Source organism: Nerophis lumbriciformis, linkage group LG13, assembly GCF_033978685.3.
Source record: "Nerophis lumbriciformis linkage group LG13, RoL_Nlum_v2.1, whole genome shotgun sequence".
Classification (NCBI taxonomy): Eukaryota; Metazoa; Chordata; class Actinopteri; order Syngnathiformes; family Syngnathidae; genus Nerophis; species Nerophis lumbriciformis.
In genome coordinates this window covers 35109521-35124990 of record NC_084560.2, presented here as the reverse complement: position 1 = coordinate 35124990, position 15470 = coordinate 35109521, and the positions used below count along the sequence as shown (strand labels likewise).

Here is a 15470-nt window from a genome sequence, read left to right as displayed (position 1 = left end):
AAGCTTGTTTCTCTCGCGAGATCTGACAACACTGAGCGCGAACAAAACAAGACCAGGATAAAGCAAGATGGCGTTTGGTGGAGAGGACGTTGTTGTGGGGTTTATAGTTATCTGTCCTTAATCCGTACATGTGCACATAAATGGCGTTAAATATAGTTAAACATCGTTAATAATTGTTTGTATGCTGATACATTAGTCTGAGTGCACTTTGACGCTTGTCGCGCTAGCTTAGCTCGGTATTTAGCTTAGCTTGCTGGCTGCTCACAAAGGGACGCGGAAGCTATTAATACATTGCTAAGCAGAGATCAAGTGTGAGTGTAAAGTGTTGTGATTGTGTCAAAATGTCTGAAAGAATGCCACCAGAGTACAAGGAGAAACTTTGTCCAACACAAGAGGAGATGGAGCAACAAAGTCATCTGCTGGACGCTGTTTTCAAGAAGCCTCAAGTTGAGTTACACAGAACAGGTTTGTTTACTTTTTCCTCTCACATGTTTACTAATTGTATATATTAGTGATGGGTTGATGAGGCCTCATGAAGCGTTTCGACACATTGCAAAACTGTATTGATACTGTGTCGATACTGTGTCACTAAATACTGACATCTGCTGGACATTAAAAATCCCTACAGGCAACCTATGGACCGACTCAACTGACACTGATTTTATGACCTAGTACATCCATCCATCCATCCATTTTCTACCGCTTATTCCCTTTGGGGTCGCGGGGGGCGCTGGAGCCTATCTCAGCTACAACAGTGGTTCTCAAATGGGGGTACGCGTACCCCTGGGGGTACTTGAAGGTATGCCAAGGGGTACGTGAGATTTTTTTAAAATATTCTAAAAATAGCAACAATTCAAAAATCCTTTATAAATATATTTATTGAATAATACTTCAACAAAATATGACTGTAAGTTCATAAACTCCGTGAAGCACAAGCTCAAGTTTGTCACTAAAATGTCTGTCAAAAAGAACGGTGAAAAGAAATGCAACAAGGCAATATTCAGTGTTGACAGCTAGATTTTTTGTGGACATGTTCCATAAATATTGATGTTAAAGATTTTTTTTTTTTGTGAATAAATGTTTAGAATTAAGTTCATGAATCCAGATGGAGCTCTAATACAATCCCCAAAGAGGGCACTTTAAGTTAATTATTACTTCTAGGTGTAGAAATCTTTATTTATAATTGAATCACTTGTTTATTTTTCAACAAGTTTTTAGCTATTTTTATATCTTTTTTTCCAAATAGTTCAAGAAAGACCACTACAAATGAGAAATATTTTGCACTGTTATACAATTTAATAAATCAGAAACTGATGACATAGTGCTGTATTTTACTTCATCTTTTTTTTTTCAACCAAAAATGCTTTGCTCTGATTAGGGGGTACTTGAATTAAAAAAAAATTCACAGGGGGTACATTGCTGAAAAAAGGTTGAGAACCACTGACCTAGTATATACAATAATATAAACCAAGTCATTGTATTTCATTTAGGATTATTTCATAACTTCATTTAAATAAAAATATATTTTTTGTCTTTTTTAGATACAGTCAATAAATAATGTGAACATGTATCATAACATGGAAATCTAAGAGAACGTGTTGTGAATGAGGATGCTTGTGGACCTGGAAATTATTATTTATTTATTTTTACACATTTTTATTTAAAAAAAAACAGTTTTTCCAACGTATTCATTTTTAGACGCTTTCTCTTCTTAGTTATTATTTCTCCGGCTGTAGAAAAGAGCCGCTCACAGGGCACAGAGGAGGCGTCAGTGCGACACAGTTCGCGTATCGGTCACGTGACCAAAACAGCTCATGATCGGTCACGTGACTTTCTAAAAGCGGTACGCGCACCGACACAGGGTTTCGCTCTATGAGCTCGACTAGTATATATCATCATTAACACTAGTCTATTCTTAAATATATTGTCTATAGCAGTGGTTCTTAACCTTGTTGGAGGTACCGAACCCCACCAGTTTCATATGCGCATTCACCGAACCCTTCTTTAGTGAAAAATAAAATGTTTTTTTTTCTTAATTTTATCTTAATTTATAAATATTAACCATGACATTATGTTATTATATTAAATAAATACTAATAAAGATATTTTTTTTACAAACAAAGTTACAGGAATGTACACATGATCCCATGTTTACATCTCATTGTGCAATGTGTGATTGTTTTAGTGGGAACTAAATGCGATATCTGAAAGGGGTACAAATTATTTCCAAAGCAGGACCCCCCACCCAGACATACAATACTAGTACACAGCTCATCAATCAATCAATCAATCAATGTTTATTTATATAGCCCTAAATCACAAGTGTCTCAAAGGGCTGCACAAGCCACAACGACATCCTCTGTACAGAGCCCACATAAGGGCAAGGAAAAACTCACCCCAGTGGGACGTCGATGTGAATGACTATGAGAAACCTTGGAGAGGACCGCATATGTGGGTAACCCCCCGCCTCCCCTAGGGGAGACCGAATGCAATGGATGTCGAGTGGGTCTGACATAATATTGTGAGAGTCCAGTCCATAGTGGATCCAACATAATAGTAAGAGTCCAGTCCATAGTGGGGTCAATAGGAAACCATCCCGAGCGGAGACGGGTCAGCAGCGCAGAGATGTTCCCAGCCGATACACAGGCGAGCGGTCCACCCCGGGTCCTGACTCTGGACAGCCAGCACTTCATTCATGGCCACCGGACCTGTGTCCCCCCCCCTCCACAAGAGATAGGGGGGAGCAGAGGAGAAAGGAAAAGAAACGGCAGATCAACTGGTCGAAAAAGGGGGTTTATTTAAAGGCTAGAGTATACAAATGAGTTTTAAGATGGGACTTAAATGCTTCTACTGAGGTAGCATCTCTAACTGTTACCGGGAGGGCATTCCATAGTACTGGAGCCCGAATAGAAAACGCTCTATAGCCTGCAGACTTCTTTTGGGCTCTGGGAATCACTAATAAGCCAGAGCTCATGAAAAATAATATTTTTTGTTATAGTCATTGTAGTTGGGCCAAAATACTTATATTAGAAAATAATCTCATAGAAATTACTGCTGTCATTTGATTATAATAATAAAACATTTAACTTGTTATTTAGTCAGGTTTGGGACCGGTGTGCTGCTGGTGTGGCTCACATGTGCTCCACTGAATGCTCAAGGAGTTTTTGCGTTTGCTCACGCATATTGAAAATTAGAGGGAACATTGTTTGGGGGTATCCATAATACGCTGATAGGGAGAAGTTTTTATTTACACGATGAGTCGGGTGTATCTTGACCTCCGCGGCGGAGGCTCCGCCGAACCCCTTAGGCCGACTCACCGAACCCCTAGGGTTCGATCGAACCCAGGTTAAGAACCACTGAACTATAGCAATATGACTTGTCTTGTGAGGATGATGCACTCTATGGTTCGTTAAAACGAGACAGTTTCAGACATACAACATTTATGAGAGGTTCAAGTTCCTCTTACCTTGTAACAATGTCAACTTGTTTACACAAAACTCACAGAGTCAACAAAACAGGACTAGGCGCTTAGTTTTTTCACTACGACCACCGTTGTCCAAAATAAACAAATTAAGAGCACAGAAAAAAATCAGGAGCACTGAAACAATTAAGGAGCAATATCCATCCATCCATCCATCTTCAACCGCTTATCCAGGATTGAGTCGCGGGGACAACAGTTCCAGCAGAGACCCCCAGACTTATATCCGTTCGGCCACCGTGTTCAATGGAGAAGTCTGATCTACAAAATTTGCAGGCAGCATACCCCTTCCCCTTCAAGCTGTCCTGGATGAACTGAAATTATTATTTCCAATCATTTTAGAACTTGCAAGCGTACTTCTTCTTCTTACTCGTCGTCGCCATGTCTCTTCTTCGTTCTTCTGCTACGTCTCTGTTATCAATCAATCAATCAATGTTTATTTATATAGCCCTAAAACACAAGTGTCTCAAAGGGCTGAACAAGCCACAACGACATCCTCGGTTCAGAGCCCACATAAGGGCAAGGAAAAACTCACAATCCAGTGGGATGTCAATATGAATAACTATGAGAAACCTTGGAGAGGACCGCAGATGTGGCACCGTGTTTCTTGTCGTCGTTCGTAAATTCTTGACATCTTTCGCCCTACTTGATTACCTCTCAAGGTTGAACGGTTCCAACACTCGCTGTCCCTCCATTGCGAGCCTCGCATAGTTAATGAACCGGACGTGCCGTCAGGTGAATGCAGCCTATATGTCAATAAAGCAGCATAGATTAATTAGCCTTCTGCGATCACGGCGCCATTAGAAGTAGTTTGAAGTATCTATATTTAGAGGGTTTTATAGTGTACTCTCATTAACCGTATTGTTAGCCACCTGGCCGTATTTTACGAGTTATAATGCATTTAAAAAAAAGAAAAACATGTGTTCTTGTCCTGCATAGGGATTGTGAATAATGGGCAAAATTCCCAAATAAGTGCAGTTCCCCTTTTAGTTTCATTTTGAAACAAAAGCTACGTTCAAATACGGTTTGTTAAAAACACATAGTGCAAAAACAAATGTTTTACTTAGCATAGTGAATATTCATAATTAATAATTGTGATTTCAGTATTGATGAAAATAATTTCAATTATTATTTTGGCCATAATCGTGTAGCCCTACTATCAAGTTGGTATCTGTAGTTGTTGAGATGAAATCCGCGGTGACTGGCAAGTTTTTTGTCGCAAGATACTGTGTACACGTGATCACGTCTGCGCTGAGCAAATGTGCGGAGGCTTGATATAGCGCCTGTATGGTCTGCTGACAACAACCATGTTTATTTCCCCCAAATCTTCTTCTAGTTTGATCCGCAATGTCCAACTTTCTGACTGTTGGACACTGCGGACAAAAGATTGCCTTTTTATGAACAATTTGGTACAATACATTTTTTAAATCATACTGTTTTGTATATTATTGCTTCTTATTTCATTTACTAACTTTTTAGTGAAAAAAAGTGACCTAATAGTGTCTGCTTATTTACATGGTATCAGTGTAGAAATATACTAAACCCCTCCTCAATACGTCATCAGCCTGATTTGTATAAACTACCCTCAAATGTGAAATGCGGTGGAAACACATGCACACACTTTTACAGGAACCCATAGTTCCAGGAAGTAGAGGTTCCAGGAACCAAAAGTTCACTTTTGGTGGAAAAGGGCCTAATGAGATGAGAGAAAGTATATTTTCCTCAACTTTTCTCAGAAAAGACTGGTCTCATCACAATTAAAACTGAGCTGAGGTCATGCTTGTGAGTGCCATTGTGCTCCTGGTAATGTATTGACATTTATTTAGGTGCAAATATCACAGATTAATTTACAAAACATATTTGACGAAGCATGATCCTAATGTAGGACATATTTATTTTGTGAACCGGTTGTAAAGCGTAGTGCTTTTATTTTTGAGATGGAAAAGTTTGATTGGTTTGAGATGTCTTGACATCTTTTGATGATGGTCCTGACTGTTTGCAATTTTAAAAAAGTACCCTGTCGACTTCCTGCTTACCGTCTTTCATTTCCGTTGAGCTTTTATGCTATCTTATTAAAGCTTTCACAGTAACAACATTTTAAATTGAATGCTATCAATGTTTAATCCAAACACGGGAGTGAAGATGCACCCACATGTCTGAACAACGCACACAGCAGGCATTTGTTCCAGTGAAAAGTCATGTCTTGTCGGGAAAACAACCGAGCCATAGCTTTGTACCTGATATTTCCATAATATACTATTTTCTTTGGCCATTTCTGCTCACTTTTTTCCCGCTTGTGGCTTATCAGTAACTGGTGAACGCAGCAAATATTCCCAGACTATGGAACGTCCCGAGGGTCAAAAAGGAGCTTATAGTTAACAGGTTATCATGTTATATTTGACAGCCCTTATATATATATATATATATATATATATATATATATATATATATATATATATATATATATATATATATATATATATGTATGTATATATATATATATATATACATATATATATGTGTATATATATATATATATGTATATATATATATATATATATATATACATATATATATGTGTATATATATATATATATATATATATATATATATATATATATATGTGTGTGTATATATATATATATATATATATATATATATATATATATATATATATATATATATATATATATATATATATATATATATGTATATATATATATATAAGTGTATATATATATATATATATATATATATATATGCGTGGGTTCCCTCCGGGTACTCCGGCTTCCTCCCACTTCCAAAGACATGCACCTGGGGATAAGTTGATTGGCAACACTAAATTGGCCCTAGTGTGTGGATGTGAGTGTGACTGTTGTCTGTCTATCTGTGTTGGCCCTGCGATGAGTTGGCGACTTGTCCAGGGTGTACCCCGCCTTTCGCCCGATTGTAGCTGAGATAGGCTCCAGCGCCCCCCGCGACCCCAAAGGGAATAAGCGGTAGAAAATGGATGGATTGATGGATGGATATATATATATATATATATATATATATTTGACATATCAGAATTAAAAGGTGTTTGTTTCATTTCTGTCCTTCAGATACCCAGCAGCTAAGTAGACGTCAAGAAAAATGTCTCTTTCAGCTACAAGGGGGAAGCTCCATTTTGAAGCCAGAGGATCCACAGCCCCCTCCCCTTAAAGAAAAAGAAAAGGATCCACAGTCCCTTAATATAAAAGAGGAAGATCCACAGCTCCCGCACATTGAAGAAAATGATTTACAGTGTCCTCATTTGCTTAAGGAAGAGGAGGATCCACAGTTATCCAATACAAAAGAGGAAGATCCACAGTCCTCACACAATTATGATGAAAATGATCCACAACCCCACCACTTTAAAAAGGAGGAGGATAATCCACAAACCTCCCACTTTAAAGAAGAAGAGGATCCACAACCCCGCCACATTAAAGAGGAAGAAGAAGGAGAGTGTCTTCGAGGGCAGGATGAGGCTGATCTCACCACGTTTCTACTGACTGTGAAGACTGAAGACCATGAAGACAAACCACCTGCGTCCTCACAGCTTCATCACACTCCAAGTAAGCACAACATCCAGATATCATCTAATACAATGTTTGTAACAGATTTTCATCCACGTTGGAGGTTTACTTGCTTTTTAACACGACCACTTACAAAAATATATGCTTTCTTTAGTATCAACAGTGCAATTGATCAGTTACAATCATGTGCTCATTTACAGGACGACCTCGCATGGTCAAATGAAGGCAAACATTCAACATGGTTCCTTTTTATTTACCTTTCGCAGGGCAAATAGTAGCATATTTTAAAGGTTTAGTGATGAATATACAAACCAGATATGAAAAAATATGTGACTGTGATGAAGTGGAGCCATACACTCTTAAGTAGAAATACTTTTCACAAGGTTTAAAACATTTTACATAATCAAGGTGAACTTTTCAAACCATCTGGTCGACCACACTACAGTACAAGTACAAAAGTATTAGGGAACATAATTTCTTCGCTCCTGGATGATACATAAACATAATTAACGGCTGGATCCAATCCAATCTAATCCACTTTATTTATATAGCACATTTAAACAACAAAATGTTTCCAAAGTGCTGCACAACAATATTAAAAACAATATTAAAATATTATCCTTAGCTCCACCAATGACTGAATAAAAACAAAAAATAAATACATATAAAACCAATATTAAAACAATATAAAATACATGAAAGACAATTACGATGGGTAACAAATTCGGTACTTGTTGTACAGTGCATCCGGAAAGTATTTACTGCGCTTCACTTTTTCCACATTTTGTTGTGCTACAGCCTTACTCCAAAATGCAAAATGGAATAAATTCCTTTTTGGCCTCAAAATTCTACACACAATACCCCATAATGGCAATGTGAAAAAGGTATTTTTTTAATATCCATCCATCCATTTTCTACCGCTTGTCCCTTTTTGGGGTCGCTGGAGCCTATCTCAGCTGAATTCGGGCGGAAGGCGGGGTACACCCTGGACAAGTCGCCAACTCATCACAGTATTTTATTTGTATTTATTTTTTTAATCGATTTTTGCAAATTTGTTAAAAATAAAAAACTTAGACATCACATTTACATGAATATATTTACAGCTTTTCCGGAATACTTTTCTAATGCACTGTATGAGAAATATTTATTCAGGTGGAAATATCACAGATTACATTTCCAAACATCTTTGACAATGAAATCATGATCGTAATAATCCACATTTTTCGTTTTTAATGCGCTGAATTGGTATCTAAAGATTAAAGTGAAGCTCCCCTCCTCTGAATGCAAGTGCTCCTACAGCAGGAATAGAAATTCACTATTCTTACAAAACACAAAATCTGGCAAAACAGCAACGAACTGCAGGTATTTTTGTGCTGTCAATAAATGCGAGTTGATGTCCATTTTAGCATAACAGTTAAAAAATATTTTATTAAAACTAATTGTCCACTCATGGTATCAACAACTTAAAAAATATCTGTCTCGGGTGCACTTATTAATAATGTATATGTAATGTGGAAATATCTGCGATTAATTGTGATTCATTTTGAGTTAACCACGAACAAAATACGATAAGTTCTGTGTGTGTATGTGTATGTATATATATATATACACACACACACATATATACCTGTATACATACAAATGAAATATCTAAATGATCAAACGACTATGATATATTATCACAACTAATCGTATTTTGTTCATATATATATATAAATATATATATATATATTGTGTCTGTGTGTGTGTGTGTGTGTGTGTGTGTGTGTGTGAATACATACATATATATGTATTTGTGTGTGTATATATGTGTATATATCCATATATGTATGTTTGTATATATGTATGTATACATTAGTATAGATATACAGTGTACATACGTGTATGTATACATATATATAAAAGGGCTGTCAAGTGATTAATCAGAACCTGTGATTAATCATAATTAATCACCGGCTATTTGCTTGCATAAATAACATTTGCTGAATAATATACCGTCAACAATACTTCATATATGTTCTGTAACCTGTATAATAACCAAGCTGTAGCGACATTGTTATTGTTAGAGCAAACACCGAGGAACTCTTTTTTTCTAGCGTAGTAGCACATCAGCGTGTTTCGGTATTTGCAACAACTGCGATAAGACACCAATCAGTACTGACTGAAAAACATGAACATGAAATATTACAGTATCTATAAATTATTATTTCATGTTTTGTTTGTACACAGCTAGCTCGACAGTGTATGTACTGTAGTGTACGGTGATGTGCTGCATGTATTATGAACAACATTATAATGACTTACTCGATGGACAATTGTTCGTTTGGTCAAGCTAGCCAGGGACGTTTCCAGTTGATTTGGGCATTCCAATAATTCGGCATAGCTTAGTTTAAAAGTTCCAGATTTGCAGCGTGACCAAATCGCACCGACCTCACTCTCTGGGCTTCTGTCTACTCCAACGTTTCACCCATTTCTTTGTGCTCGCTTCTATAAGCAGCAGTTCATCACCATTCGTATATTCAGCTTCAAAAAGATAAGGTTTTGAATATTCATTTGTCCAAAAGTAGTCGTCTTTGTTGTATGGTGGCGACTTGTCCAGGGTGTACCCCGCCTACCGCCTGAATGCAGCTGATTATACATGATTAGAACACACTCGCCTGTTTGTTTGTGGAAGTAGTAACACACAGTAGATGCCGGAAGTCGGATGTGCGCTGTGATGGAAACGGAAATAAATGTGCCAGGGAAGGAAGTCCCGCTATTGATTAAAATGACCAAAATACGGTAAATATAGAACATATTACATATTGTTATAAATGTGTTTGTTGCTGCATTATATATAGACTTGCAGCGTGTAGATACAACGTTGATAGAGGGCATTAAAGTTGTTTTAGAGGACTTTGAAGGCTACAACAGTGGCTTTAATTAGCCACGTCTTCCACATCTTTAAAATCCTAATTAAAACAAATACATGTGTATTCTTGTCTCCCATAATCATTGTGAACGATTCCAAAAAAATTGTGCAGTTCCCTTTTAAGGAATACACGCCTACAGTCACCAAAGTTTGGGGTCCCAGAACTGTTTCCTTTGCCGTATGGAGGCAGCGCTTATCACGCTTTCAAATGACGTCTGGTATGCAGTTTGAAGGCCCTGGCCGAAGAAAATAAACACACAGACAGGCGTAGCAATGTATCGATGACTGTTAAGTTATTGAGTTCGGTCAGCTGATTGACCTACTACTATCAAATTGTATTCCTCTAGACATGGAGTTCAATGCTTTTTAATGCCATTTAAGGTGTTAATTTTCGCAAAAGTCATTTAATGCTTTTTAATGCCCTGCGAAAAACCTCTATGTGCTTTGCTTTAAGATGCTATTTTAAAGTTGTTGTGCATCGACGATGAGAAAGTTTGTTGCTGCAATGCAAACAAAATACCTCAGTTTTATCTAAAGTTCCATCGGAGTGTGTTTTGAAGTGAAACTGGCTGCCTCTCATCACTCATCTTTGTACTGTGTAACAATAGGGGCCAACCTCCAGGTTTTCGTGTGGTCATAACAAATAGTGTGATTAATTTTGATTAATTTATGATAACGCAATTTTTTTTTTTATTAATCACATTCTTTATATATATATACATACATACATACATACATACATACATAGATATATATATATATATATATATATATATATATATATATATATATATATATATATATATATATATATATATATATGCGCACACATGTATATATTTATATATATATATGTATATACATACATATATATATATATATATATATATATATATATATATATACACACACATATATATATATACACACATATATATATATATATATATATATATATATATATATATATATATATATATATATATGTACATATATGTCTATCTGTGTTGGCCCTGCGATGAGGTGGCGACTTGTCCAGGGTGTACCCCGCCTACCGCCTGAATGCAGCTGAGATAGGCTCCAGTACCCCCGCGACCCCAAAAGGGACAAGCAGTAGAAAATGGATGGATGGATGGATGTGAGTCTTTTCACCGACTTGTTACCTCTGGTAAAAAGAAAAAAGGAGCTGCCGCCCGCCCCTGCCGTAGCTAAGAAACTGATCTTTAATTTCCCCCAGCTGAAATGTTTTGTACATAGATAACAAGCTTTTTGTTGTTATTTGCGGCTTTGTGTCACTGTTTAGCTGTACCCAATTTTGTTTTGTTTAATTAGATTTAATTTATTTTATTTGTATTTGCTTATTTTGTATTGTCTTTTGTATTTATTTATTAAGTTTTTGTTGTATTTTATGGGTGTTTTGTTTTTGGGGAGGGGAAGGAATAAAAACATTTGCTATTTGATCACATTCTTGTAGCATGTATTTGCCATGAAAACCCAAACGAATTTTTAGGAGAAAAACATTTTTTTATATCAACTCTTAAAACAGACTGAAAGCCAGTGCAAAAAAAGGCAGAACTGGCGTGATGTAGCTCTTTGTTTAAGTGTTAGTCAAGAGTCGTGCTGCAGCATTTTGTACCAGTTAAAGTTAAAACAGACATGCGCAATCAGACTAAAGTGTTAATGTTGATTTTAGAAAAACTATTTTAAGCCAGTTCATGCAAAACTTTGTTTTTCTTTTGTACTTGTCAGCATACTGAGTGTCTTATGGAGCTGAACAAAGATGGATTTTTCTGTCTTGCAGACATGTGTGAAGAACACCTTCTCCCTGAGCAGCAGGAGTGGACTTCCATAATGGAACAGGAGCTACAGCCTACCAACATTAAAGAGGAAGAGGAGGAGCCGCAGACCTCTCCTTTTAAAGACGAAGAGAGGCAGCCACTGCCCCCTCACATTAAAGAAAAAGAGGAGGAATACAGCATCAGTCAAGAGGAAGAGTACCTTGAAGGACTAGAGGGGGTTGATGTCATTAAGATCCCACTGACTGGCGTAATTGTGAAGAGTAAAGATGAGGTCAAAGGTGAAAGTGAGGAGAAGAGAGAGGTAAAGCCTCCAAGCAGCAGCTCAACTCAACACACGTCACAATCTCCTGACACTCATGACGAAGACTCTAAACCTGATAAGTCATTTCACGCTGATAACACGCACTTCCAATGCTCTCTATGTGGCAAAATGTTTCATCTCCGTGGTAATCTGAAAAGACATGAGAGAATACACACAGGAGAAAAACCCTTCATGTGCTTAGTTTGTAGTAAAAGGTTTTCCCAGAAAGAACATTTGATAAAGCACACAATAATTCACACGGAAAAAGAAACATTTACCTGTTCAGTCTGTGGTAAATGCTTTGGAAAAAAAAGTGAGATGAAAGTACACATGAAAATACACCCGGAAGAAAACAAACCATTCATGTGCCCAGTTTGTAATAAAAGGTTCTCTCAAAAGGAACATTTGATAAAACACACAAGAATTCATACTGGAGAAAAACCTTTTACCTGTTCAGTCTGTGGTAAACGTTTTCTACAGAATAAAACATTTAAAGTACACATGATAACACACACTGGAGAAAAACCATTCATGTGCACAGTTTGTAGTAAAAAGTTCTCTCAGAAGGAACATTTAATTGTACACACAAGAATTCACACTGGAGAAAAACTGTTTACTTGTTCACTCTGTGATAAATGTTTTGTACAAAATAAAACATTTAAAGTGCACATGAGAACGCACACTGGAGAAACACCATTCATGTGCTCAGTTTGCGGTAAAAGGTTCTCTCAGAAGCAACATTTAATTATACACACAAGAATACACACTGGAGATAAACCGTTTGCCTGTTCAATCTGTGGTAAACGTTTTCTACAAGAAAATACATTTAAAGTGCACATGAGAACACACACTGGAGAAAAACCTTTTATCTGTACAGTCTGTGGTAAACGTTTTGCACAAAAAGACACATTTAAAGTACACATAAGAACTCACACTGGGGAAAAACCTTTTGTCTGTTCAGTCTGCGGTAAACGTTTTGTACAAAAAGGAACAGTTAAAGTACACATGAGAACACACACAGGAGAAAAACCTTTCTCTTGTACAATCTGCGGTAAAGGTTTCAGACGAAATACATTTTTGAAAGGACACATGAGACTACACACTGGTGAAGATCCGTACACCTGTTCAAGCTGCAACAAAACCTTTTGTGACCGATCCGCACTTGCTAGACACATGAGAACGCACACTGGTGAAAAACCATATTCCTCTTCAAGCTGCAAAAAAAGCTTTTGTGACCGATCAAACCTGGTAAAACACATCAGAAGACACACTGGTGAGAAAGTGTTGCGATGCAGTGTGTGTGATGAAAGATTCTCTTATAAGTACCAGTGTGAAAAACACAAGTGTGCTGCTGAGAACAGTAGCAGCAGCAGCAAATGAATCTGCAGGGAACTGTTAACACTATAACTCTGACTTTCTAACAACTTCTCTACATTTAACATGTGTGACATCATTGTTGTTTGTAACACTTTCTCGTTAATATGCTTCTATCATTTATAGATTACATTTTACTTTTATGTCAGTCAGGTACATGCATTAATATAAACTCTGTTTTTTTTTTTTTACTTGATTTGTGAATATGTGATATATATATACATTGTAACTGTTAACACTATTTTAGTCAAGTACATTCATTAAGTGCATTTATATAGAACATTGTGTTACATATATTTCAAAATAAAAAACTTTAGTGACTGAAAAATTGTTAATCAGATTCAGGTTTTTTTTTCCAGAACCTTATAGCTGTATTCATTAAAAACTATATACAGTCCAAAACTTACATATATTTCATAAAGTTAACATTTTATGTGTATTCAGATATTTATACTTCATAAAAGTGTTTATGCACATCACATGGACAAAGATAAGACCTTCTGAAGGAAAGTTCTGTGGTCAGATGAAACAAAATATGAGCTGTTTGGCCACAATACCCAGCAATATGTTTAGAGGAGAAAAGGTGAGGCCTTTAATCCCAGGAACACCAATTCCTACCGTCAAGCATGGTGGTGGTAGTATTATGCTCTGGGCCTGTTTTGCTGCCAATAGAACTGGTGCTTTACAGAGAGTAAATGGGACAATAAAAAGGAGGATTACCTCCAAATTCTTCAGGACAACCTAAAATCATCAGCCCGGAGGTTGGGTCTTGGGCGCAGTTGGGTGTTCCAACAGGACAATGACCCCAAACACACGTCAAAGTGGTAAAGGAATGGCTAAATCAGGCTAGAATTAAGGTTTTAGAATGGCCTTCCCAAAGTCCTGACTTAAACGCGTGGACAATGCTAAAGAATCAAGTCCATGTCAAAAAAACAACACATTTAGCTGAACTGCACCAATTTTGTTAAAAGAAGTGGTCAAAAATGCAACCAGAAGCTTGTGGATGGCTACCAAAAGCGCCTTATTGCAGTGAAACTTGCCAAGGGACATGTAACCAAATATTAACATTGCTGTATGTATACTTTTGACCCAGCAGATTTGCTCACATTTTCAGTAGACCCATAATAAATTCATAAAAGAACCAAACTTCATCAATGTTTTTTGTGACCAACAAGTATGTGCTTCAATCACTCTATCACAAAAAAACACGATTTGTAGAAATGATTGGAAACTCAAGACAGCCATGACATTATGTTCTTTGTAAACTTTTGATCGCGACTGCAGGTCCCTCCGAAGTCATATTTACTGGTTCACATCATTTGAGCAGTGGTGTATTTTTTAAGAGCATTTACTTTAAAAACGTGTGACTTTATGAATCATTACTTGAGTCTTGAAAATCAATCGTCTTTTTATATTATGAATATTGGATATGTGAATGTTTTCCATGTACTGTATTTCCTTAGACCTTTATACAATTAGCAATGATTGCTTCAAAAAATGGGGTAATTTTTTTTCTCTTAGAAAAAGGTTTTATATTTTGTTCTATTTAATAATGCAGTCATTCTTGATGTTCTTCCTTATATGATTTATATGTATAGTTTCCAACTTAGTTTATCATCTATAATAAATCCCAGACATGCGCTTACCGTTACTCTTTTTCAAAATTATCTATCATAATTTGTGTTTTACAAACATTCAGACCAAACAAAATGTACAGTACAGATACCCAGCTGGGTCCAGTCCCCGTGTCCATCGTGGCTCTTCGCTGAGTCGCATGGTATATTGCGGTGTTGCATTGCGGCCAGCTGCTGGGGTAATGACCTTGTGTGTCGGCGTGTGTATTATCTCCTCCTTTCACTTATTTTCTTTATTTCTTCAGGGGGAGGATCTGCCAGGGCACTTTAGTGGGTCAGCCTTGGGCGGAGCAGTCAGCCCGTCCCGTTCTGGGGAGTTTCTGGGCCCCTCGGGGCGGGCCGTCCCAACTTTCTGGCAGTGTAGTGTATAGTCTCTCGCTGGCTGTCTCCTGCTTTTCCCGTGCCTTGTCCTCTGCTGT

General features: G+C 37.0%; 1 protein-coding gene across 1 annotated transcript; it reads left to right on the top strand.

Annotated features, from left to right (window-relative positions):
* Window positions 1-46: 46 nt before the first annotated feature.
* Window positions 47-13728, top strand: LOC133613392 (uncharacterized). Its single transcript, XM_061970912.2, has 3 exons — window positions 47-465; window positions 6580-7071; window positions 11745-13728. Exons 1-3 carry the CDS (start codon window positions 342-344, stop codon window positions 13421-13423), a joined length of 2295 nt encoding a protein of 764 aa, XP_061826896.2. The 5' UTR covers window positions 47-341; the 3' UTR covers window positions 13424-13728.
* Window positions 13729-15470: the final 1742 nt, after the last annotated feature.